General features: G+C 43.1%; 1 protein-coding gene across 2 annotated transcripts in view; it reads left to right on the top strand.

The window, feature by feature from the left end:
* Positions 1-1,609: 1,609 nt before the first annotated feature.
* rbpjb (recombination signal binding protein for immunoglobulin kappa J region b) overlaps positions 1,610-24,589 on the top strand; it is a 29,137-nt gene continuing 6,157 nt past the window's right edge. Inside the window, exons 1-2 of one of the 2 annotated variants that reach the window (XM_068308098.1) lie at positions 1,610-1,753; positions 21,795-21,833. In XM_068308098.1, coding sequence (XP_068164199.1) covers positions 1,734-1,753; positions 21,795-21,833 — 59 coding nt within the window. In that variant the 5' untranslated portion in view covers positions 1,610-1,733. Of the gene's footprint in view, positions 1,754-21,492; positions 21,580-21,794; positions 21,834-24,589 lie in introns of those variants that run through there. The other variant, XM_068308099.1, reaches the window with a different exon arrangement.

The following is a 24,589-nucleotide window of genomic DNA, read 5'->3' as shown; positions in this document are numbered from 1 at the left end:
CCTCCTTCTTTCCTTCTGGCAGAACAGTGAAACTCCATAAAATTGAAATATGCCTTTGAAAAATCTGAAATGTGTAGATTTGTACGGTTTAAATTGCACAAAGCTGCATTAAATGCACTACTTTTGAGTGTATTTATTGATTAATATAAATATTAGCCTCTTAATTCCTTAGTTTCTTTTTTATTCATCTCTAAAAGCATGTTTTTTGTTGTAAAAACTCTTTCAGGGAGAAAATTGATGTGAAGCAGGTGTCAATTAGCCTAGCTATGACGAAAAAGAACAAGGGGGAAATAATTTGTATTTTCTGTACAAAGGCATCAAAATTCACTGCAAAAAAAGTTCCATCTGCACAAAAAGTGTAAAAATGAACAATTGAGCTTCTGGTATCTTAGGAAGAAAATTGATGAAGCTTATTTCCTAAAACTCTTCACCAGTCACACCCACCCATTTTAAGAAAACAAGTAAACCTAAACAGCTCAAAATATTCACTGCATTCCAACATCGTGGCAACTCTGCCAACTTTTCACTTTGTATTCGTCTTTTATGGTGTTATTTCATCCAGCCAACAGCGACTTTTTCCACACAAAACAGCCCCGGGGCAGATAAGACAACATCTAACAAATGAGAGTATTGACTTGAGATCACTGTAGTCTCACAAGTATTCACTTTTATCTTTAAAGTTGGAAAACTCCTTCAAGAGATACGTGAACAAAGATGCCAAACATATTTAAATTAAGGCTTTAGAGATAACAACATGCAGACCTACATGAAGGTTTACGGCTTTCTGACCCTCCTCTCAAATAAAAAAGAATGACCTGACAAGCTTGAGGTGGGGAAGATAATACACACACACAAACACACACACACACACACGCACATGCATATTTTTGGAAATGCAATCTAGCTGGAGGAGAAACCAAAGCAGTCAGAAACAGAAGGGAAAATAAAGCCAATGCCACATTTCCAAGCATGAGCCTTTTAAATAATAGCCTCTCTTGTGTTTTAGCTGAGGTTTGGGTGGTGATGATGGTGGTCATGGGGCTCCCCAATGTGATGGCAAAGTGCTGCTCTGTCCTGTATGGCCCATTCACACGTGTTCACACCATTGTTTCCACATTCTAAACAGGAACTGCAATGTTACCCAAGGGAATTTTAAATGTGGCGTGTTGAAACCATCTATTACTGTCTGCTTTTCTTTGAAAAAAGAAGAGAAGACATCATTCTTGTTTCACTTCTAGGAAAAGAATATGAAATAAAAAAAATATTATATTACGATGAAGGAAACAGGATGCAAATTATGACATCTGTGTGAGTCTGGGAAAAAAATCAGCGCAACCGTTTTTCTTCCTCAAACCAACCGGCGCTGCTCTTTATTACACGGTAAACACGTGGGAATAGTATTTCAGCGCCACAAGATAAACAACTAGTGGACTTGGAGCAAATCTCGCGATATCTGACGTCCCCTCTGTGCTCGCCTATTGTGAGAGTTTTCCAACTCTCGCGAGAGTTCGGAAGTTTCCCACGCCTGTTTTTGTGGCGTCTGCCCTTTTCTCTCACTCTCTCTCGCTCTCCGCCGCCTCCCCTTTTCTCCGTCTTCCTCACCCACCCCCTTTCTCTCCGACTCCCTCGTCCCTACACCTCCAGTCTGCTTCTGTTGTCTCGGCGGATTGTTGCGCTGCTTGGGAGAGAAAGGATATCGCGAGTATTGGAGTTTTGGTGAGAGTTTGTGGAAGATGGCGCCTGTTGTGACAGGGTGAGTCTGAAATTCGGGGTCGGCGGTGGGGAGCGGAGTTGGGGAGAGCACAAGTTATTCCCTCTAAACTGATCAATTTCCATAAATGCGTTCCAGTTTGTTATTCCGACTCCAGGGACGTCTGATAGAAGTCATTTCTTCCCTTTAACGTGTTTGCGTGCGGGTGTTTTTGCCCCCCGGAGCAGTGAACGTGACTTGCCTGACTGTTGCTGCGGTGTTTGGTGAGCTAGCCTCGGCTACTTCGCCCTCGGTGGTCCCTCTCGCCAGACAACGGCGAGCTGTTAGCTAGCAGGCTAGCCAGCGAGCTAAACACAAGCAGTCAGACTTGGCTTGGAAATATTTAACTCTGATATGCTAATGTTTAACCCCAAATGAAAGTAATTAAATAATTCCTGACCGGTTTTAGTTGTTCGGTTCTAATGTTTACGGTTTGCGTGTGCGACTCACTCTAGCTAGCTGTCCGATAATGGAAGCCGGCTAGCGATATCTGACTGAAACACGTTGTTGCTTTTGTGATCGAGGCATCCTCTGCTTGTGTTTTACAATGTTTTTTAAACTCGTATTTTTTTGGTTTTAAATATTTAAACCCATTCCTGCCACACTTTTACAACCTCCACCTATTTTAATCAGGCAGCGGTGTCAGAATAGAGTAGTTGTTGGTGACATGGTGACAGCATCTGGGCTGTAAGCAGACACAAGCTGTGGACAGGTCACCGCTAATCACGCAATTACGTTTATTACCTACAAGATCCACGTATTATTATTATTATTATTAAAAAAAATTTTATTATTCCAAACATTTGGTTCAGTTTTAAATGTTTTCTATTAATGCAAATTTTTCTTAAATTGTTTTTATTTTAATTTTATGTACTTTTGTGAAGGGAAATTAAGTTACATGAAGTTGCTTTTTTTTATTAACATTTTTTTCCTATAACTTTAAAATTGTTTTCCTTCAATGATCTCGAATTATTTTTCAAAAAAACCAGCTGCTTTAGCTTTAGATTTGAAATACTTATTCGACTGGGAAAATGTAGGCTTTATTCATGTTCAGTCATGGCTTCTAGGTGATTCAGTGAGTCTGTAATAAATGAAATAGTGAAGGATTCATTCATTCATTCATCTTCCAACCCGCTTAATCTGCTAACGCAGGTCGCGGGGATAGTGAAGGATGTTGATGGAAAAATTGTGTTGGTTAGTATTTCCAAGCTGTCTATTGAATTCATTGTGGAGGATGCCACAAATGTATTTATAGGAGAGCTGTCTTGTTTTGTTTAATTGCATCATGGGTAATATGATCATATTATTTGGTATAAATTGGCTTCTGTCAGGATCTGCTTGTTTACATTCCTTATTGTCAGTCCTTTCAGTAAAACCTTATTAAAATTATTTTCCTGCACATTAGCTGGACACAATCCTATTTCTGCTCTCTTAAGGCTGTAATCCCTACAGATAGCTCAGTGGGCTGCAGACATTTCATTTGGGGTTTTCCAGCAGACCTGATTTCAGTTGCAGGGGGTGTTTGGTGGAGGGGGGGTAGACAGAGGGAGGGAGCTAGAGGGCAGGGGGGTCAGGTCTGGGTGGCTGGCCACCTGTCCAGATGATACCTCCAGATTCATGTGTGTTTGGCTGTGTGTTTTTCCATGGGTGGGGAGGGAGAGTGGGGGTCAGTGTTTGAGAGGAACATGGGGGGGGTGTACATGCATGAGAGAGGCTTACAGGAAAATTAGAGTGCCATAAGGGGTCTCTTTAGCCGATTGCAGGCCATGTTCTCAGTAATGGTTGGTGGCATCATGGAGCTCGACCACAGCCTAATGAGCGTGTATGATATTTGAATGGATCAGATTTTACAAAGGCAGGGGCTTTACAACCACAGGTTTTCACAGCTCTCCCTTTAGTACATCGTGTTTGTGGTATTTGATAAGTATAAAAAAAATCTATAAACATGTATTAGATTATGACAAATTAGTAATAAAACCAATAAAACTGTTCTAAATCGTAAATGGCTCGTTTATTACAGTCTCTACGCATATAATGTCAGGATGGGTGTTTTATCATTTATTGTGATATGTTTTGCAGTAAGCCACAAAATATTGCCATGCAGAAATTCATTGCTATGCCCGACCCTGGTAAATTATTAATGTGACCGTAAAGCTTTTGTTATGCAGTGTATTGTAAAGAGCATCTATTTAATGTAGAAGCTCCTGTCGTCACCAATCAGATTGAGCTGCTGAGGAAAAGTAGACCAAATGTCAAAAATATTGTGAATTCTGATGCAGCATGTTTAACAGGAGTGTAATGGATCGCCAACCAGGGAGCAAAGCTGTTGATTTCATTTTTTAAAATGTAAAAATATGTCGTACCTGTTGAAGTCGGGATCAGACTGGAAAGATGAGTCACATTCTGAGAACCGATGCTGCAGAATTCTGTGTTTATAGGTCAGATGCACCCCCACCACCACCACTAAAACAAACACGTAGGAGGTGTGATTATTGTCTGCGGATATTTTTGGGGTTTTTTACATCTGGTGTTGGTTGTGCAGTGGGAAATGTTGATTGAAAGGGTTGTTTCCATTCCAGGATCACCAGCTCTTAACCAGTAGAGAATAATGAGGACACGTCAAGACCGAACTGGATGGTGGACGTTGTAGACACACTCACCTGTTGTTGTTGTTGTCACTTTCAAAGGGTTTTGAGCAGTGAATGAGAAAGGAAAAAGCAGTCATAAACCGGAATTAACTGTGCACATAGAAGATTATGTCCTATTGTTGCTTTTTAAATGTGTTTGTTCAACTAGGAATATTAAGAAACATAAATAGTGTTTACACAACCCAAACATGACGACTATTGTTCTAAAATTCAAATCATTCACAAAATATTATAAATGAATGACTTCTGGGGAAAGAAATACTAGTTTTACATAAACCATTGTGAAATTGAAACTGTCGGATCAGTTAAAAAACATTCCTTAAAGATAAAATGAATAGAAACACAAAGAACTGAACACATTTATTTGAAACGCGTCTCAGAAACGACTGAATTTTCAGGTCGTATTTTTCTACCTGCCGTCTTCTCCCACAATGCAACAGCAGCGTCACACCCATGACCTCCGTTTGTCACAATAAGACAGATTCGACAAGGAGAGATCTTGTCAGAAAGGCGGTCGCCAAAATCCGTGAAAAAAACTGTTGCTTTGTTAATTTTTGCGCCTGTTTTTCGGAGTAACTGATGAAGCGATAGCTGACGGAGCAGCGCTGTTCACCTGGGATGATAAAAGCATGAATCACCTATTTCAACACGGCTCTGCCTTTCGCTGTGCCCCTCGGGGATGGGATTCCATTTAGCTCCCCCCCCCCCCCTTCCATCCATCCATCTGCCAAAAAAAAAAGAAGAACGATGGAGTCTTTCAGGCTGAAAGCCAAGCGTCTGTTATGATACCGAGTCCGTCTGCGAGACGCAAACCTGGTGCTCTCGCGTTTGTTAGCAAGTGAATGAGTGTTGTGTTGGAGCTTTAAGGTGATTGTGGAAGAGAGTGAGTGTACCTTGACATAATTATATGTGTGTGTGTGTCTGTGTGTGTGTGTGTGTGCGTGTGCACGTGCATCCATTCCCCAGGGTCCTCTCGTCTTCCCTGCTTCCCTTTATGAAAGGAGAGGTTCATAGAGAGCAGCAGATGTTGAAGCGCTGACCTTTATGGTGGCGAAGGCTTGGGCTGGAGTTAAAAGGCCCCCTGCTCCCTCAAAGTAGCAGCCCCCATGTCCACACACACACACACACACACACACACACACACACACACACACACACACACACACACACACACACCCAGTGCTACATCGCTGATAGGTTAACGACAGACGCTACCTGATCTGCGCCTCACCTTCGTTTCCTGCAGCCTCCTGCGTCCACACAGAGATGTGAAAATCTTCAAAGTGTGTGTGGATGAGTGTGGTACAAGCCTGTGTGTGTGTGTGTGTTTGTGTGTGTGTGTGGTGTGGTGTGGTGGTACAGAAGTCGCAGGAAAAAGTACCAAAGGAAATGCACTCCTGCCAAATATCTTCAGGGGGATTTATCCTCATGCTTACAGTAGCCTATTGTTTTGGAAGTTCATGCATATACATTACTCCACATGGTTGAAATATCCCCCCAAAGATTGTAGTTTCATCCAGGGTTCAGATTCATCTCTGCTAGTCGACTGATGATGATGACTGCCTTCATTCTGCTTGTTTGTGTGCGTCTGTCTGCGGGGAAACAACCGCAGGAGACCCCCAGGGGTTCGAAATGCACATTTTTGCATAATTTGTCCTGGTGAGTTGCCAGATTGGTACTTTGCATTCTTGATCCTCAGCCACGTGCTATATGTGTGCACGATCCAGATACACCAGGACGCACACGCGTGTCCCAGGTATTCCCATCATGCCCTGCACCAAGGAGGTTGTGTTTTGCATCAGTTTGCCTGTCGGTCAGCAGGATTACTCAAGACGTTATGGGGTTGTGCTTTCGTTACCTTTATTTCTCCCGGGGGTGATAAAAGGTTTGCATTTCTCCCACTAAGCCACGACAAGGGGACTTTTATTTACTTGTGAAAGACTTGGAATGCATTAGCGTGAGCTCATATTTCGAATTTTCTCTCTCTGCTGTTAGGATGAGACAGAATATTCTGATGTAAATCTAAAGCCGGTGGGGTTTTGAAAACAGCCCCAGTGTTATGTTTGATAGGGGCCCAGATCCAGTTGCTGATTGGCTCAGACATGAGTGATCCTCCGGTGTTCTCCATTCCCCGTCCTTCACTGTTTTTAACGATTGCTGCCTCATCAATGGAAGGTTGGGTTCTTCTGTGTCAGCAGTATTTTGCCCTTGCTGTCCCTCCACGTTCAGGACATTTTATTGTAAAAACATGGACAGATTTTTTTTGTGGCCTTAAATCGTTTTCTGTGTTCAAGTCTTTTAATAGAGGATACATGCTAAAGGCTTGAAATGTGCAGCATGAGGTGAGAAAATGCTGCTCCAGTCTCCCAGGAGAGCCAGGCTTAAAGAGAATAGCTTCATTTGCTGCATCCAGCAGCAGAGATAGGGTCGACACATCCCTGATATTCATTAATTTTATTGAACCATGTGTTTATTGAACCGTTTTTATCCACTGAAGCTCTATAGAAAAATTTTGAAAAGTTGATTTTTCCTGCAAAAACACTAACTGAGCCGTAGAGCTGGAGTTTTGTGAGTGTATAAATACGTTTATGAACCCGCAGCTTTCCCGAAATTCACTCTTGTTTTCAATCTGGCTCCAATAATCACTTTTTTAAAAAAAAAATTTTTTATTTGAGGGATTGCTCAAAGACCCCCTGCTGCTGTCGGAACCGTCTGTCTATTGTCTGACGGCTACTTTTAGCCCCGTTCTGCATCCACATAGAGGAAGGTTACAAATACGCCTCGGATCTCCCTGGTTGGGAAATCCCCCAACGAAGCCACCTCCCCAGGCAGTTGCCACTATTGCTGAATTAGATAACATGGGAGTGGCGAGCTGCGAGCCGGCCTGTTGTAACGCTTCTGGAAAGAAACGTGTTATTGAAGCCTCAGGACATTTAGTGGCGGTATATACGTTCTGTTGAGCAGCATCTCACTTCCTTTGTCTGTAGGTAAATTAATTCAAACTCGCCCATAGACTAAATATAGGAATAACACTTCAGTAGGACCTTCCCAAATAGATTTAATTATCTTTTGCATGCATGCAAGCGAGTTAGCTTTTTGTGACTCATTAAACTGCATGCACGGCAACATTTAGCATGCATGTCAACTCCAACACCCTCCTGATTCCTGCAAGCTAACCCTCCAGGGACCCGACTGCCGGTGTTTGCACAGACAAGCGATGGCAGCCCTGGGGGGGGTGTTGAGAAAGAGGCAGAAGGGCACGGAAAGGAGTGAGCGAGTGTCAGGGAAATATTCAAGGGAAAGGGTAAAGACAGATAGGAGCTGGGATTCCGGGAAAAGGCTCATTGTTATCTCTCGATGTTTCTTTGCATTGTCTGGTTGTTTAACTAAGGCTGCTGGAGAGTTTGACTGAAGAATCTGCCTGGTGGCATTCCAGTGGCCGGTGACGTCAGGAGGTTTTGGCCTTTAGCTGAGAATCACAATGAAGTAATAGACATAGTGTGCCTTTTTGTGGAACACTCTCTTGATTGTGGTTGAGCAAACAATGGCATTTTTTTTTTTCCCAACGTTGTTCATCTTGCGGTTGATCGACTCACACTTGCGGCCGGAGTTCTGATGTTCTTCACCGTTTCGCCGTCTAGTTTGGAAGCGTTGCTGAAGAATTGTCCGTGAGGTTTTCACATGAGCTCATGGAAGGAATCTAATTTGTTGGTTTATCCTTAAAAAAGTAACTCACCAGCGAAGTTTCTTTATTTATCGCCCCCCACTAGATTTATTAGAATTGGACCTCAAATATTCTAACCTCAACCCCCAGCTCGCCAAAGTTACTGGCAGACAAATGAAGTTGGCTTCGTTGGAATTTACCAGCATTCAACTTGTGTTTATTATTCCCCTACTTCCCATTTATTTTATTTTTTTTTACGTTTTATGCGTTTCTCATTCATGCTGTTTGAACTGGGGCTTGTCAAACACGCGTTTAACCAGCAGCATCACAACACAGAAACCAGACAGTCGTCTACATAACGCACAGAAACTGTTCAGACTCTACGTTTGGTTCAGTTTGCCCAGGATCGTCTCTCCGTATGTTGGCTAAAGGTCACGTCTGTCCCTCTCCCTCCTTCTCTCTCTCTCTCTCTCGCTTTCGCTCTGTTTCTGCCAGGAATTCTATTTTTTTCTTGTGCCACAACACAACCGATCCTCCAGACGGTTTTCAGGCAACGAAGACGGCGGTTAAATAAACCGATAGACGCCGATAGAGGGTCGGTGCCTCCTTTCAACAGTTAGGCAACAGTCGCTGTTGAGCTGAAATGAGTTGCAATTAAGTTGATTGGTCAGTTATGCTTTTATTCTCAGGTTATATTATGAGTATTATGAAAGAATAAAGTTCTGATAATATAAACTCAAAAGAATTAATTTAACTGACTTCAGACCCTAACCCTATTTCTCACATTACCTGTATCCAGATAATGCATAATTATTTGCATTATTAATTTGTGTGGACACTTTATCTGACTTTTTCTTCTTCAGCATGTAAATATTTATAATTTCAAATTATTCAACTCATTTAGGACATGTGTGGTTGTATCAGTGTCTTTTATATTTTCAGTTTTAACAATAGTGACTGCAAACCGTTGATGGTGATTGGCTGATCAGGCTGTTGCTCTTTTGTTCGTATTACAGTTTATTAGCGCTCAACATGCAGATTGTTTTGTGCATCTCTAAACTTGCATGTGCAGGTGTGAGTTGATGACCAGCGATGCGTTTAAACTGCACATGTCTGAACACACACACAGCTGTGGGGAACCCATCCTTCACCAGAACCGCTGTCTGCTCCCCACTGATCTTCTGCACAAAAGCACCGCCTTACAGTAGAGCTGCAGACGTCCATCGGACTCCCAGGATTCCCACTGAGATCCTTATCGTTCCAGTGTTGAGTCATCAGCTCAGCAGGGAACGGGAAAAGGAGAAAAGGGGGGAAAAGGGACGGGGTATCTTCTGGTTCATGCAGGGTTCAAGGCTCGCTTGCCTCATCCCATCTCTTCTCTTTACTGACAGTTTCCCCTGAGCGAATGACCTGTCCTGACCCCAAAACCTCAGGCGTTATATGTGGCTTTGTTGCTCCAGTCCCGCTTGTCACTACAAGGCAGTCATTTTGTAAGATCGCCTTTCTTGCGTTTCTTCGTTCCAGACTTGAAAACTTCTGTTCTTTCTTTTTCAGCTGTGTTTATGTACAACACCCCACCTGGCTTTGACCTGTCATCTTTTTTTTTTTTACATTACCAATACGAACGAGCAGACAAGCCATCACCAGCTGTAATCGACTTGTTGGTTCAGGAGTTTTCTCATTCACCAGATACTGCTTTGATTTTTTCCCGAAACTAAACACTGTTGTGATTGGATCGACCTGATTATGTACATTTTCATTCCAGTACTAACTTATCACCCTTTTTTTGTGTGCACAGACGTGTTTTAACTGCTCCTTTACAAGACTGGAGAGTAAAGCACATGCTGAATTTATTGTAGTCTTGTGCAATTTTAGCAAATCCAAATACCTCTGCAAGATTTCTGCACGACAGCTTCAATATTTCTCCATCTCCTCCTTATTCGTGCAGCATGATGAGAACAGTAACTGTTGTAGGCTGTGGTTTGCATGCCAGGCCAGTAGTTAGCAGTGTAACAAAGACATGCATGCTTTGAAAACAGCTGAATTTGAACAATGAAATTGGTTTGTTAATCAAAATGTTCCCAGAGAAGTCTTAACAAACTCAGCAGATTCTGCAGCACAAACAAAATTTGATAGTCTTGTATTATTTTTGTGGTTTTGTGGTCACGTTTGATTATTAGGCTGAAATTGTAAGAGAAATGCGCAAATTAGGGTTGCATCACTTCAGTTTTTACAAAAATTGCTTTTTGCCAGTTTACATGCGTCACCACGTCCATCTCCAAGGTGGAGTGACGCCGACAATCCCGGTATACCTGCATTACTTTCATGCCTACCACTGCCCTACCTTGAACCAGTCTCGGGTAAATGGGGTAGGAGCTACTGGGTTTTTGCAATGGAGACTTCATCAGAGATAGAAGGAGAATCAGGGACGTGCGTCTGCAAGTTTGGCTCCACAGCAACACACTGGAAATTTCATTATTGTGCGGAGGGACATACTGTACTAAACGCACACGAGGGCTGCAGCGCGGAATCGCTGCCAGATTACACTTGTTTAATATGTACAGTTTGTGTGCAAGTGTAAGTCAAGATGTCTTATTGATTGTGTGCCAGGCAGAGACAAGTTTTAAAAAGTCCGTCCAGAGAACTCCATATGGAGCATTGATGTTGGAGCGTGTGGTCAAGAAGGGGGGGAGGACGGGGGAGGGAAACGAAGGGAGGGAGTGAGGGAGACGGAACGAGGAGCCTTTTCTTTGGCTTTTCTGCCTCTGTCATTAAGCTCTCCCATGTCAAAGACAGATGGAGCTTGTGCCCTGTGTGTGTGTGCGTGCGTGCATGGAGGCACTTGTAAGTGTAGACTGATCTGACCGCCCTAACTCCACACACACACACACACACACACACACACACACACACACACACACACACACACACTGGTGTTGCCCTGCCCTTGGTTCTGCCTGAAGCGGGGCGTCTCGGGGCAGCCAGCAGACCTCTGCCATCTGGAGTCAGTCAGCCTTGAGGGTCGGACAGCATCATCAGCCGTCGTTTAACTTCTCTGCTTCTGCCTCGATCTGCAACAGTTAACATTTTATTCCTGAAAAAAGATCCATTCCGCATTTTCTTGCCTTTTCTTCCATGTCAACGAGAACTTCCTTTTTTTTTTTTGTAGACTAATATTTTTTTTAGCTTGCAGCTCGACTCTAAAAAGGAAGAGATTTGAATGTTGCTTTAGGAAGCAGGGCGGAGGAAGTCATGTGAGACACGAGATGAATTTAACTTCCAGTTTTGCAATAGATTAAGTAAAGATGCACACTGTGCAGCCTTTTAATTCACACGCCTGTTAATTCATGTTCATGCATTAAAAACGCTGTCACTGCCATCGTAAACGTTCTTGTAGCTCCGTCCTGCAGGTCATCCTGTGATCTCCCTTTCTTTCCTGCACCATTATCCTCTCCCCATCCACAGGAATAATGTGGACACTCCGCAGTGTATTCGCAGCGACTTTGCCCTCGCCGCTCCTTGCGGCTGCTGTGATTATTGGCATGCATGCTAGCACATGCCAGGCGCTGATGCCAAGCACCCAGCGAGCCTCCAGGCCACATCTCTCTGGTGTTTCGCTGTCTGTCTGCAGACCTTCTGCCAGCGCTTCTCCTTCCTGTTGACGCGTCTCATTGTCCCTCCTGCCCTCGTTCCCTCTAGAAACACTCACACAGGGTCGACTTTGTGCCCAAACTTGGCCGCGTTCACTCCCGACGGTTGATTGAATACGTGCTAAAGCGATGCGTGCACGCTTACCTTCCCTACAGGCCACACACACACACACACACGCTATGAGGTGAGAGTGTGTGTTAAGCAGGAAAGGCCTGCGTGTTTCAAGCTGTGACGAAAACATGCTGGTATTTTTAAATTTTTTTATTTTTTTTTAAATTTCATGTGGATTCCAGAGCGAGTGTAGCCAACGGGCTTGAATTTCCAAATTTTTCTTTCGTGGTCTTGTGTTCACACAAACGTTCACTCGCCTGGCGGGACGTGTTATTTCCACCCATTTTTCCTCGTCCAGTCTTGACTGTTTTGGAAACAATGGCATGTGCAGGTAATTGTAGCGCGGAGCACAATGTCTCGATTCCAGCCTGCTCTTGTCTCTTTCATAGAGCTCAAAATTTTGGCAGGACTTCAACAAGTAAAGACACGACTTGGCACTTCTCAGAAATCCTTTTAGAAGCCCGATAGCGAGTTAGCCTGGAAACTCCAGTCCAGGGTTTTTTCCTTCTGATTACGTCTGAAGAATATTAATAATGCTGCAGACGGGCATCAGTTTGTGATGCAGCTGCAGATTCATTAATAAAATGTTGTTTTTAAGAACTAATTTGATTAATTCTCCTGGAGTTACGAGCGGTACGTCAACACCACTTACTCACGTCATCTTAGTCAACATCACTTGAATAACGACGTGTTATTTAATACCCAAACCTACACATAACCTCGCAGACATGGAAACAATAGAAGGCTTTCTGATTGGATGAATTATTTCACACGGCTGCTCCAAAGTTAGTAAAGTAACGCGAGGCGAGTTATGGCTGCCAGCGTGACGGATGACGAGTGTGTACCGCGTCTACATCAGGGGTGTCAAACTCGTTTTAACCAAGGGCCACATCAGCATGATGGCTGTTCTCAAAGAGCTAGATGTAACTAATAAATGTGACTAAATGTAACTCAACGTAATGTAAAATACTACTCCTTAATGTCAAATAACTGAATTTATTTTAAGAAAAATAACATCAAACACAAGTTAGGACATTAACTTTGTTCAAAATGTTTTAGTCAAAGTTAAAATGGGCTGAATTACTGCATTATGGGAAATGTAGTTTTTGTCAAAACACACTTTTGACCTATTTATTTTTGACACTGACCTTTTATGCTCTCGTGGGCCACATAAAATGATGTGGAGGGCCACATTTGGCCCCTGGGCCTTGAGTTTGACACATGTGGTTTACACAGAAGAGAGGAGCTTTTTTTAAAATTTGTTTATGAGGGATGTTATTGTTCAGAAGCACCTCATCCACTGTTTTATTGTTGAGTTTTCACTTTATTTTCTAGACTTCCTGTCTGTGTTACCTTCCAGGTCCTGATAATACACGTAAACTCAGTTGTAGACAAATTGATTTTGTTTAAAAGACTGAATAAACTTGCTATTGGAAATAACTGTCGGTAGAATCTGTATGCAGGCTTCTTTCTCATATATTTGGTGTCTCCAAAAGGCCTTTGGCGATGGAGACCGCTGGACGCCGGGGGGGGGCCACGGGGTCGATAATGAGGTGTACAGCCACACGGAGGAGTTGTGATATCTGCTATCATCCCTCAGGCGGAGAAACCAGACACCTTTTTATAGGCCTAATCCCTCGTCCCTACCCTCCTGTTGGCCTCACACCAACGTGTGTGTGTGTGTGTGTGTGTGTGTGTGTGTGTGTGTGTGTGTGTGTGTGTGTGTGTGTGTGTGTGTGTGCGCGCACTGTCCTGGAGCACCGTGTGTGTAGTGTGTCAAATGTAAATCCATGTATGCACAAGGACAGATATGTGGACTTGTATGCACACAGAGTGTCGTCGACCCGCCCTGGGGTGTGAAAAACGGCGTGATTGGGCGCACGCAGAAGCTTTATGCAGCACGTTTTATGAAATTAAAGATTTAGAGCAGACTGTTAAATATCCTTTAAGGGGTCTTGATGATGCAGGAATAAACTCCACCATAAAAAAACATCGACACTAGAATATTTAAATCCTAACAAGCACCTCACACACACATCCGAGTTACTTCTTAATTAACAGTAAGTAGGTCGGGGCTGTGGAAACACGTTCACCTTCCTCTGAGCTCAAAATATCTGCAGTCGTTATTTAATGAGTCGGAGATAAAAACACCGACATCAGCTGTGTTTAAGCGTGAAACTCATCTGGTGTAGTCGCATTTCAGGCGGCATCAACACGCGTGACCGCACCACCTCCCACATGACCCCAGAGGTCACAGCCCAACCCTTGACCTTGAGGATGTGAATACGGCGTCTGGCGTCCGTTGGTCGTGTTTGGGTCCCTTGGGAAGTTCTGTGTCTAAGTGTGATCGTCCCAAATTTAGACTAAACAGGAAAATGTTGAGCCAAGTGTTTGTGTGTGACGACACCTAGTTTTCTTGGAACCATGACGATGAGCGTTGCATGCTGGGTTGAGATCAGTCGAGTGCAGCATCGGCGGGTAAGCCCACAGGTAGAGGCGGCGGTGTGGATCTCATGACGTCTGCCTCCAGGACGTTTGACTGAAAACTGCTCGTCTTGTTTTTGCGTCAAACCAAAAGTCAACGTTGACTTTTGACTTTTTCGCCTGAAGCCGCGGTGACCTAGAAAGAACCGAGGAGCTGCTTAAACTTACATGAACTGTGACCAATGACCAAAAAATGCATATGAATTTCTTTTTTTTAAAGAAGTCTGTTGGTTTCACAGAGGACACAAACCTCCTGGTAGAACATCTTGTGTTTGACCATGTCCTCGTCCATGACAGCTTTATTACATACGCCATGATATTGCTTTCCTTGCTTATTATGTCTGATATGTTGTCGCTTCACTATCGTACATTTGTGTAAAGCATACGGGTCAAACTCAAGGCCCGGAGGCCAAATGTGGCCCTCCACATAATTTCATTTGGCCCACGAGACCGTAAAAGATCAGTGTCTAAAAATAAATAGGTTGAAAGTGTGCTTTGACCAAAAACTACATTTCCCACAATGCAGTAATTAATCCCATTTTAACTGACAAAAACGTTGTGAACAAAGTTAATGTCCTTACTTGTGTCTGATGTTATTTTTCTTTATTGATTGATAGTTTCATCCTTGATTGATGGAGTTCTGTGGTTTTAATAACCTGACAAATTAAAAGTATATATGTTATAATAGAGAAACAAGCAAACATGTTTCCAAGTTGCAAACTTAAATGTTTGTAACTTAAATTAGTCATAAATTCAGCGTTTTTTTTACATATGTTACATTTATTTTACATTTTTGTTACATTACATCGAGTTACATTTAGTTACATTTATTAGTTACTTCTGGCCCCTTGAGGACAGCCATGATGCTGATGTGGCCCTCGGTGAAAATGAGTTTGACCCCCCACTGCCGTAAAGTTTGCTAAACAGAAAACTTCTGTTCACGTTTACATGTGTGTACTATCTTTTCCGAGGCGTGGGAGTGCGTTTTGGTTCGTTTCCGAGCTATATTTATTTATTCTTTGGACTGTCATTCAACGTCGTCAAACGTCGCCGTCTGCCCTCACCTCAACCGACGTCGGTTGGCGTGCGCGCGTGCGCCGACGCGTGTCAAAGCGTGTTTGTTTGTTAGCGCTTGGAGGCGGGTGGTCGATGCTCTAGATAACAACCGTCATCTCTCTCTGTCATCAACGCATCATGTGTCACACTTCCTGTCAAAGACGGATGAGCGACGATGTTCCATATGTTCACACAATGTTCAGATGTTTACCTGAGCTAAATATAAACCCTGCCTTCTCAGTTTTAGTCTTTACTTTAAGTGTGTGTAGGAGTTTCCTGGAGGGAATTTAAAGTCGGGTCCTTCCTGAACGTTTTTGAACGCATTCGTACCTGCTGTCGGTTGGAGGTGTTGGATTTTTAATAAGCTGCAACAAAAAAATGTGGTCAGTCACACCCTGCATATGTGGAGCCGCTGAGTAATTTTACTGTCAGTCGCTGCATATTTGTGGGCATATTTGTGTTTGCTGTAAAGCAGCTAATGTGTTGTTGTTGGAAATTCAGTCAGGAAAATTAATAATTTGTCATTGTAATTTAGAAAATGTGAAAATTGTGTGTAATTAATTAGCAATGTTCAATTTTAACATTTTAATGGCCACGTTTTCTCTCCGTTGCAATGTTGTAGGAAAGTTGGGGCTTTTATTATTTTATTTTATTTTTTTTCCCATGATTCTCATGCAGTTTCAGGCCATCCATCAATGTTACAATGTCACGCCATCCATCAATGTTAACAGAAAAACCAACAATGTCAAAGTGTAAATCTTGACAGATGATTCCCCCCCCCTGCCTCAGATTAATGCGTACACACACAAACAAACAGCTGACATGACGAGAGCAAGTGTGTGTGTGTGTGTGTGTGTGTGTGTGTTACCGCCATGCTCCGCTCATCTGATTTATATTTCCCTTCCTGAAAACTTCCAGCCAATAGGAAACTCTCGCTGTGGTTCAGTTCAGGACCCTCAATCTGTCAGTCACAAATCCGGTCGAGCCAAAATGGTTCGGTCCGTAAAGTTAAATGGAAAATAAATTTAAAGTATTTTCTTTCAACGAAGGCATAAAAAGACAAAGAAGTCGAGGTTTCCTCTTGAATAACTCCAAAATTCCCGCCTGGAGATGAGATTCACACGACGTGAATAATAAAACGTCCTGCATCCGATGAAAAAGTAGACCTGCAACCAACATAAATCTGTCAGCTCCTGTTTTTAATGAGCTGCTTGTGTCGTCTTTAGCATGTAGTGTAAATAGGGACATCACGACAAGTTCCCAGTGAAAGAGTCAGCTTCCTCCGATTCCACCGCTCAAACATTATAAACCGAACAACAGTTTGTTCACAAGCCAACTCAAGCCACACGTGAGCAGTTTAATGGGGTTAAACTTTAATCAGGTTCCTAATTCAATTCTATTATGGATATAATAATACATATTAATCATAATTAATAACTTAATAACATAATGATGGGCCTGGAAGACTTGAGGAAATAGTCTAAACTAACGGACATTTACATTGGTGTAGAGCAGGTGGGTCAAACTCAATTTCACTTGAGGGCCACATCAGCATAATGGCTGAAAGGGCCGGATGTAACTAATAAATGTAACTAAATGTAACTCAGTGTAATGTAATATAAATGTAACTACTTCTTAATGTTAAATAACTCTGAATTTATTACTTATTCAAGTTACAAACATTAGTTACACAGAAAAAAATGTGTTTGTTTCTCTGTCATAACATAAATCCTTGAAGTTGGGACATTAACTTTGTTCACAACATTTTTGTCAGTGTTAAAATGGGCTGAATTACTGCATTGTGGGAAATGTAGTTTTACTCAAAGCACACTTGTGACCTATTTATTTTCAGACACTCTTGATCTTTTATGCTCTCGTGGGCCACATAAAATAATGTGGAGGGCCACATTTGGCCCCTGGGCCTTGAGTTTGACACGTGTGATGTAGAATCAGACTGTTGTGTGTTCGACGACTCACGTTGCTGGTACTGTTTTCTTATGCCTTTCAAACTCTAATGGGGATTTTTTGCTGCAGTTTTTATTGTTTCTCTCTAAAGGTCAAAGGACAGCAGATTTGAAATCCCCTTGTTTGTTCCACTGTGAACAAACAAGGGAATAAATAAAGGAACATGTTTTTATTACAGCTTTATAAATGTGCGCCGCTACGCTCTCTTTGCTGAAGCCTCCAGAAGAGTCGCTCCTCGGGGCGGGACATTGAGCTCCGATTAGATGTGTTATAACAGCAGCTACACAATCAGATAAATAAACGGCATTCACCACAGAGCAGTTTTCCTTGTTACGCGACATTAAACTGTGATTCAATTGAATTTTACGATCCTTCGCAACCCCTAAAACTAAATATGTTTGAAATAGTGCAGATGCAGACTAAAGAGATTTCCCGCTGTGTTATTTGTGGTCTCATTACAGTTGATTTAGGCGTTTACTGACACATAAAGTAACGTCTCCTGAGAAAACAAGCAGGATGTTTTAAAGGGCATAAAATGTGATCCACAGGTGATTTTTCTTTTCATGTTTAATACATGTAATGGTGTGGAAATACATAAACAATTTGCTCATTCCCAGGTTGTTAAATTGCTCAATGAGGTTTGTATTTATACTCTTCTTTTTCTCCGGTATTAAGTCTTATTGCTATTGTCATGTTGCTTGATTTCTCGCCACTGCAGTTTCTGCTGCAGCGTTTGTCATCCTCCTTGTTTCCTGAGGATCGGTGACAGCGAGCAGGAGGTGAGGAAACGAGGGAGAGAGAGGAAAGGAGGAGCGATAACCCCTCTTATAACAGAGCCTCCTCTTCCTCCATTAACCTCTGGTCTTATGAGAGTTCCTGCGTCGGAACTTTGAATACTCGTGTTTGCTTGTAGGGCATCATTTAAATGAATTTTAGTTAGGCCTGAAAAGGTTGCATATTTCTTACAGAAAAGAAGCTGCTTCACAAAATGAATTTAAATTGGATAACAGAGTTTGGTAGAATTACATTTAAATTAAATTTAGGCGTGAAAAAGTTGCATATTTTTTTCTTTTTTCTTTTTTGCTCCTTCACAAAATGAATTTAAATTAGATAAGAGAGTTTGGTAGAATTACAGCAAAAACATGTCATATGAATACATTTAGTGATGGAAACCAAACCATGGCAACGGCATAAACAGTTATAAGAAATAAAGCAACACAAATAAGGCAAGTGTATCATGCTCTCGGTTTGTTTGTTTTTTTTGTTTTCTCTGTGAAACTTTGTGTGTAGCCTCCAGCCGTTGAGTCATTTTGATTTGATTGAGATAATTCTTGAGCTCATTCAGACTCTCCTCTTAAATGAAGTCAGGATTCGCTGCTTGAACTTTCTTGAACTTTTGCTGTTTTTGCATGTCGATTCAATCCGAGGCCGCTCTTGGAAAAACTGCAGATGCATCAGTCAGCATTGCCTTTGTTTGCCTTCATGCAACTTTACCTTTTTTTTGTGGTTTCCTGCCTTTGGTCTCCTGTGTCTTGTTGGTGTTTGCATCTCCAGTGTGTTAAAATGAGTTTTTTTCGGAGGTGGTACAAACGGCGGTTTTTCACAGAACTTGCAAACCCGACTCTTTTAACACATCTGACCGCCTTCGCCTCTCGTTTTTACACCAGTGTCATCAGCATAAAGTATTTCTGACTGTCCACAATAGTTTCACATGTTCCCTTAGATCGCTTGTAGATGCCAGGGATTAGCGATGTGAATTTGCATGAATAGTATAGATAAAACAAACATATATATATGTATATATAATATAAAACACTGTCTTCTTTGACGTTGGATGTTTAGAATCCCTTTTTTCTCCCTTCACCTCCCTCTTTATTCAGCACATTCACTTCTAAATCCTCACAGTTCATCTCGGCATCTTTCCCAACGCGCCAGCCGTTTCTTGCCTCTAATCTCACCTCACACTTTTTTCCCCGCAGTATCCTCCCTTTCATCGCCCCCCCCCCCTGTTTGCGGTGGAAGGGGTGAGGTGGGGAAAGCGAGAGGCGAGCTGCCTGGAATCCATTAGCTGGTCGGAGCATCACTGTTTCTCTGTGGGAACCTTATTGATCGCCCTCCTTTAAAATTGTAATTATTCCACCTCCGCTCCCTCCTTCCGCCCCACGCGCCAATAAGATCCTCCAGCTCCCTCTCCCTATTTCTGCCACGTCCTGCAAAAAGAGCACGTCTGACTCGCATTATGTGGACCTACGCTTGCATTATGCTACGCTAGCCGTGTCACCTCTTTGGACAGATACAGTAGTCAATATTGAGCAAGTTTGTATTTAAAGATTGTAAAGACCTGAACTCTGAACGGTTGTGCATAAAGCTGCTGATAACATTTCTGAGCAATCAGAAGGTAAACTGAATGACAACAGAAGAACATGTGCAGTGCTAACGCTCCTAGCGGCGTGGAGATTATTCCGGCGATAGCCAATGTTGTTTTTGTGCTCACATATCTGTGGCGGCTATCTGTGAGTTTGCTGAAGCTGATTGAAGGCCGTGAGGTGGACTCTGACGCTGACCCATAATGCACCTCCAGAATCTCCCAACACCTCGTGGATGAGAGCAGCGTGAATGTTTGGGGATCCCTACCCCCCACCCCCGATTCTCCCTCCATCGCTATCAACCGATTTTTCAAAAATAAACAAGAAACATCTGTAAAAAAAAAAAATCAACTGGGAATCTCTTTTTTAGGGGGAAACTTTTTTTTATTGGTGGTGTAGGTCAGGGGTGTAAAACTCATTTTCAGCATCATGTCGGTCCTCAAAGGGCCAGATGTAACTAATAAATGTACCGTAATGTAAAGTAAATCTAACTACGGCTTAATGTTAATTAACTCTGAATTTATTACTTATTCAAGTTACAAACATTAAAGTTTGTAACTTGAAAAAACATGTTTGTTTGTTTCTCTGTTCTAACATAAATCCTTTTAATTTGTCAGGTTATTAAACCCACAGAACTCCATCAATCAAGGATCAAACTATCAATCAATAAAGAAAAATAACATCAGACACAAGTTAGGACGTTAACTTTGTTCACAACGTTTAGTCAGAGTTAAAATGGGCTGAATAACTTCGGAAATGTAGTTTTGGTCAAAGCCCACTTTTGACCTATTTATTTTTAGACACTCTGATCTTTTATGCTCTCAGGGGCCACATTAAATGACATGGAGGGCCACATTTGGCCCCCGGGCCTTGAGTTTGACACATGTGACGCAGACGCTGTTAATCTGACCGTTTTAGGCCATTAAGGTGAAAGTGTTTTCATTTGAACGGAGCCCTGAGCGGAGAGCCTTGTACTTACTGACCCGGTGACGAACACGTGGCGTTCACACCCCCCAGGAGAAAGAAGCTTTTAGAAGGAAACGGAAACTTCCTGCTTTTCACTTTTCACTCTTTCTGGTCTTTTGCTCTGGTCGTGATGGCGTTTGCGTGTGGCCTGGATCTGTTATAACTCAGGGAGATGTCAAAAAGCCCAGATCGGAGTGTTAGTCGACGAGTAAAAACGTCTTTAGCTGTGATGTGAAGCACGATTACAGCCGTTTCTTCAGACCTTTCCTTTTCGTATTGAATCTATGACGATCTTCGGTTAACATGAAAATGAAACCAAAATGCTGGTTTCTTTCATATTTTTTTAAGCAGGAGAAGAAAAATTCTTACTCTATTTCAGCGAATGTTTTGATTCACATCATGCTTTTAATATTTATTTTGAAATATTTGTAGAATTTTCATCATCTAATGGAGAATTTCCATCCAAATGTGAATCAGTGTTGATAAAATAATTTTTTTCCCACTGTTATGAGATTAAAAACAAAGCAGCGCCTCATTTTGTCCCCGGCAGCGTTTTGGTTTTTAAAATCCTGCGTGATGCTTCAGGCCGAATGAAATCCGCCTTCAGCAGTCTGAATGTCAGGAAACGATCATGTCAGATACTCTAGTTCTTGTTTTTACAATGCAGATCGGCAAACAAGAAGACTCAGCGCTTCTATTTCTATTTCTACAGCTCTGTTTTCACTCGTCTTTGGATTAAAACCTGTGGTTTCTGTCACCACCTCTGTCTCATGTGGCCGTCTGATCATCTCTGGTCGCTCTGCCTTTATTTATTTTTGTAGGATTGATGTGAATGACAAGAACGACGATAATCAAACTCCAAACTCGTGTTTCCTGATGTCTGATTGTGACTGATTGTTTGACAGCTGGAAACCAAAGGTACAAAACGTACACACGCTGTCCGTTGATTCTGTTTGAGCTCAGTGCCGCTACGCAGTGTCAAGGCCACAGTGATAAGTGTGTGTGTGTACCAACATGTGTGTGCGTGCGTGTGTGTGTGTGTGTTTGATGGCGTTCTGTATTGCAGTGTTTGCTCTTTCTGTGCGGTTGATCTCCATCCAATCATGCTCTCTTCTCACTTTGTGTCTTTGCAGGAAGTTTGGGGAGCGCCCTCAGCCACAGCGCCTAACACGGTGAGTGCACACACACACACACACACACACACACACACACGCACATGCATACAGTGAAATCTGCTTGGATTTCTGCAGCACATCAGAAGACATCGTCTGCACGCGAATCCGAAATGTTGCAACGACCACATTAAACATAATTCTGATCGGCTGGATGTTTTTGCTGCAGCAATTTTTACGAAACCAAAAAATTCAACTTGGAAAATGTCTTGAAAAACGTTGCTTTGTTCCTCGTTTTATCTGCTGCGATTGTTTCCCTGCTGCCGTTTGAAATAAATCGCACTCCTGTCAGTTATTTGTGAAGAAAGCGATGATTCACCTTTTCAACTTCACCTTGCGGTCCATCGTGTGTGTGTGTGTGTGTGCGTCACGCCGTTCTGTTCACGGCTCAGACCTGCGGCGCTGCAGCTTTGTGATTATTCCTCTTCCTCTTCTGTTTGTTCCAAGTCGGTTTGAGCAACGTTTGAATGAGAACACGACGATAAAAGGATGTTACGGTTCGCTTCTGGTGATTCACTCGTTTGCCAGTTGACTTCTGTATCTTACTGGGAGTCTGTGTGTGTGTGTGTGTGTGTGTGTGTGTGTGTGTGTGTGTGTGTGTGTGTGTGTGTGTGTGTGTGTGTGTGTGTGTGTGTGTGTCTGTGTGACCTGCGTGTGCTACCCTTTACATGCGGTGCTCAGCAGGGAAAATGAAAGGCTGTTTCTAGCCTGGAACGGCCGTGCCTGGTTTTTGGGAAACGCTTGAACCTCCGAACTCTTCCTCCAAACGCCGCCAGCGTGTGAGCGTCCTCTCGATTTCCCGTCCGTCCGATGTCCAGAAATATGACGCACACGCGCCGTCAGCCATCCAGCGTGTTGATGTGTGTGTTTTTGCAGTGTGGAGGTGTGTGTGTTCATTCATATTTGCCTTCCTACCGTTGATTCAAGGCTGCACCCCATTGGTGTCAATGAAGCGCGTGTCCTTCCAGGGATCGGATAGCAGCAGACGTAGCACCTGGCTGCAGACCCCCCCCATACACGCACACACGCGCGCACACACACACACACAGTCTGATTCATCATCTCTTAACCGAAGCGTGACACCGCGGACGTGTGTAATCTACCTTTTGTGATTCACAACAGCGTACACTAATTGGAGTCTGGTCATCTTAATTGAGCTATTTCGCTGCGCATATGTGTGTGTGTGTGTGTGTGTGTGTGTGTGTGTTCACAGGAGGTCCTCGCTTGGCTGTAGACGCTGTGACAGATGTAGAGGACAGATGCCTGTCTGCTCTGCTGCATCTGTAGCCCGGTTTAACACACACACACATGCACACACACGCACGCACACACACGCACACATACACACACTCCTGACCTCTCATTTACTTTCATTTGATCAGAACCTCACATCATCAAAGATCTTTCTCTCTTTTGTGAGACCCTTTCCTCTGCGTGGCTGTTTTGCATAAACCGTACAGTCCGGTTAGTTCAGGTAAACGGTTACCGTTGGCGACGCAAACCCGCTTGGATCTACGATTAAAACCTGCAACCCTGCAGATAAAACAGCGTTTTGTTTCTGCAAAGTCTCCTGGTTGGGCTGTAATTGCCGATTGCGTTTCTGCTCGTTGTTGTGTGACACGCGGATGTGGTTTTTGTTTGTGTGTTCAGGGACAATTGAAATGCCCCTTTACCCCAATTCAGTGTGAGAAAGCTGATTAAATAGGACACCGCATCCGCCGCTAGAGACACGCGTGAAGGTGTTTGAAAAGCATCCTGACCTTTATTCTGTTTCATAGTAAGTAAATGAGTCGATTCTGGATGCACAGAGTGTGTGTGTGTGTGTGTGTGTGTGTGTGTGTGTGTGTGTGTGTGTGTGTGTGTGTGTGTGTGTGTGTGTGTGTGTGTGTGTGTGTGTGTGTGTGTGTGTGTTAAAGTCTCTCTAAATCCTTTTGTTTTCCTCACAACCCCAAAAACATCTCAGTTCCGATCCAAAACCCGACCGCAAGAGAGAATGATCTGGAATATCTGCTGCGAGTTTTTCGCTGCGGAGCCTCAAAACAGAATCGTTAGGTTAGCATGAAACTTGGAGGCGCGGCGTCGTCGTCGATGCCAACATTTGAGAAACTGACTCTGAAACGTAACTCGTTGTGGATCCGTAACGACGTTCCACCACAAGCTAGTTTGAGATTTGGCTGCCCCGTCTTTTCCCCACGCAAAACGAGAGGTGAAAGTTCATTTGGATGCTGAATCTTCCATGTTTCAGCTGGACCCTCGCCGCCCGTGTGCACGCCGGCCTTGGACAGGAAGCGGCGTTTGCGTTACTGGTCACTGTCTCTCTCACTTCTGCTTCCCTTCAGCTCTCAGGAAGAGACCCGATCCGACGTGTGTTTTTGTTCCAGCGGGCGCGAGAGAAACCAGCCATTACTCACATTCCCCTTTCATCCCCTGCAGACTCATCGATCGCCGCGGTTATGACTTTCAGTTTACATAGTTTCCGCCCTCTTTTCCTGGACGTTAGCGCCGGCGCGTCGCGTCACCGTCTTTGTTTTGTTTTGTTCCTTCTGTTTCGTCTTTTTTTTTGCTGACGATGCACTCCTCCGTATTTCCCCCTTCTCTGATGTCATCAGTCTTGATTTCACTCGCACCGTCTCCATCCTAAATGTCATTCTCTCTCTCTCGTCATTTATTTTCAAGTCTTTTTCCAACGTTTTGTCGTTGTCAGGAACTAGTAAACGTATTCCGTATTCCAATTTTTACATCCCATAAAGCGGTGA

This window comes from Antennarius striatus, chromosome 23 (genome assembly GCF_040054535.1).
Source record: "Antennarius striatus isolate MH-2024 chromosome 23, ASM4005453v1, whole genome shotgun sequence".
Classification (NCBI taxonomy): domain Eukaryota; kingdom Metazoa; phylum Chordata; class Actinopteri; order Lophiiformes; family Antennariidae; genus Antennarius; species Antennarius striatus.
This window is presented reverse-complemented; position numbering and strand designations above follow the sequence as displayed.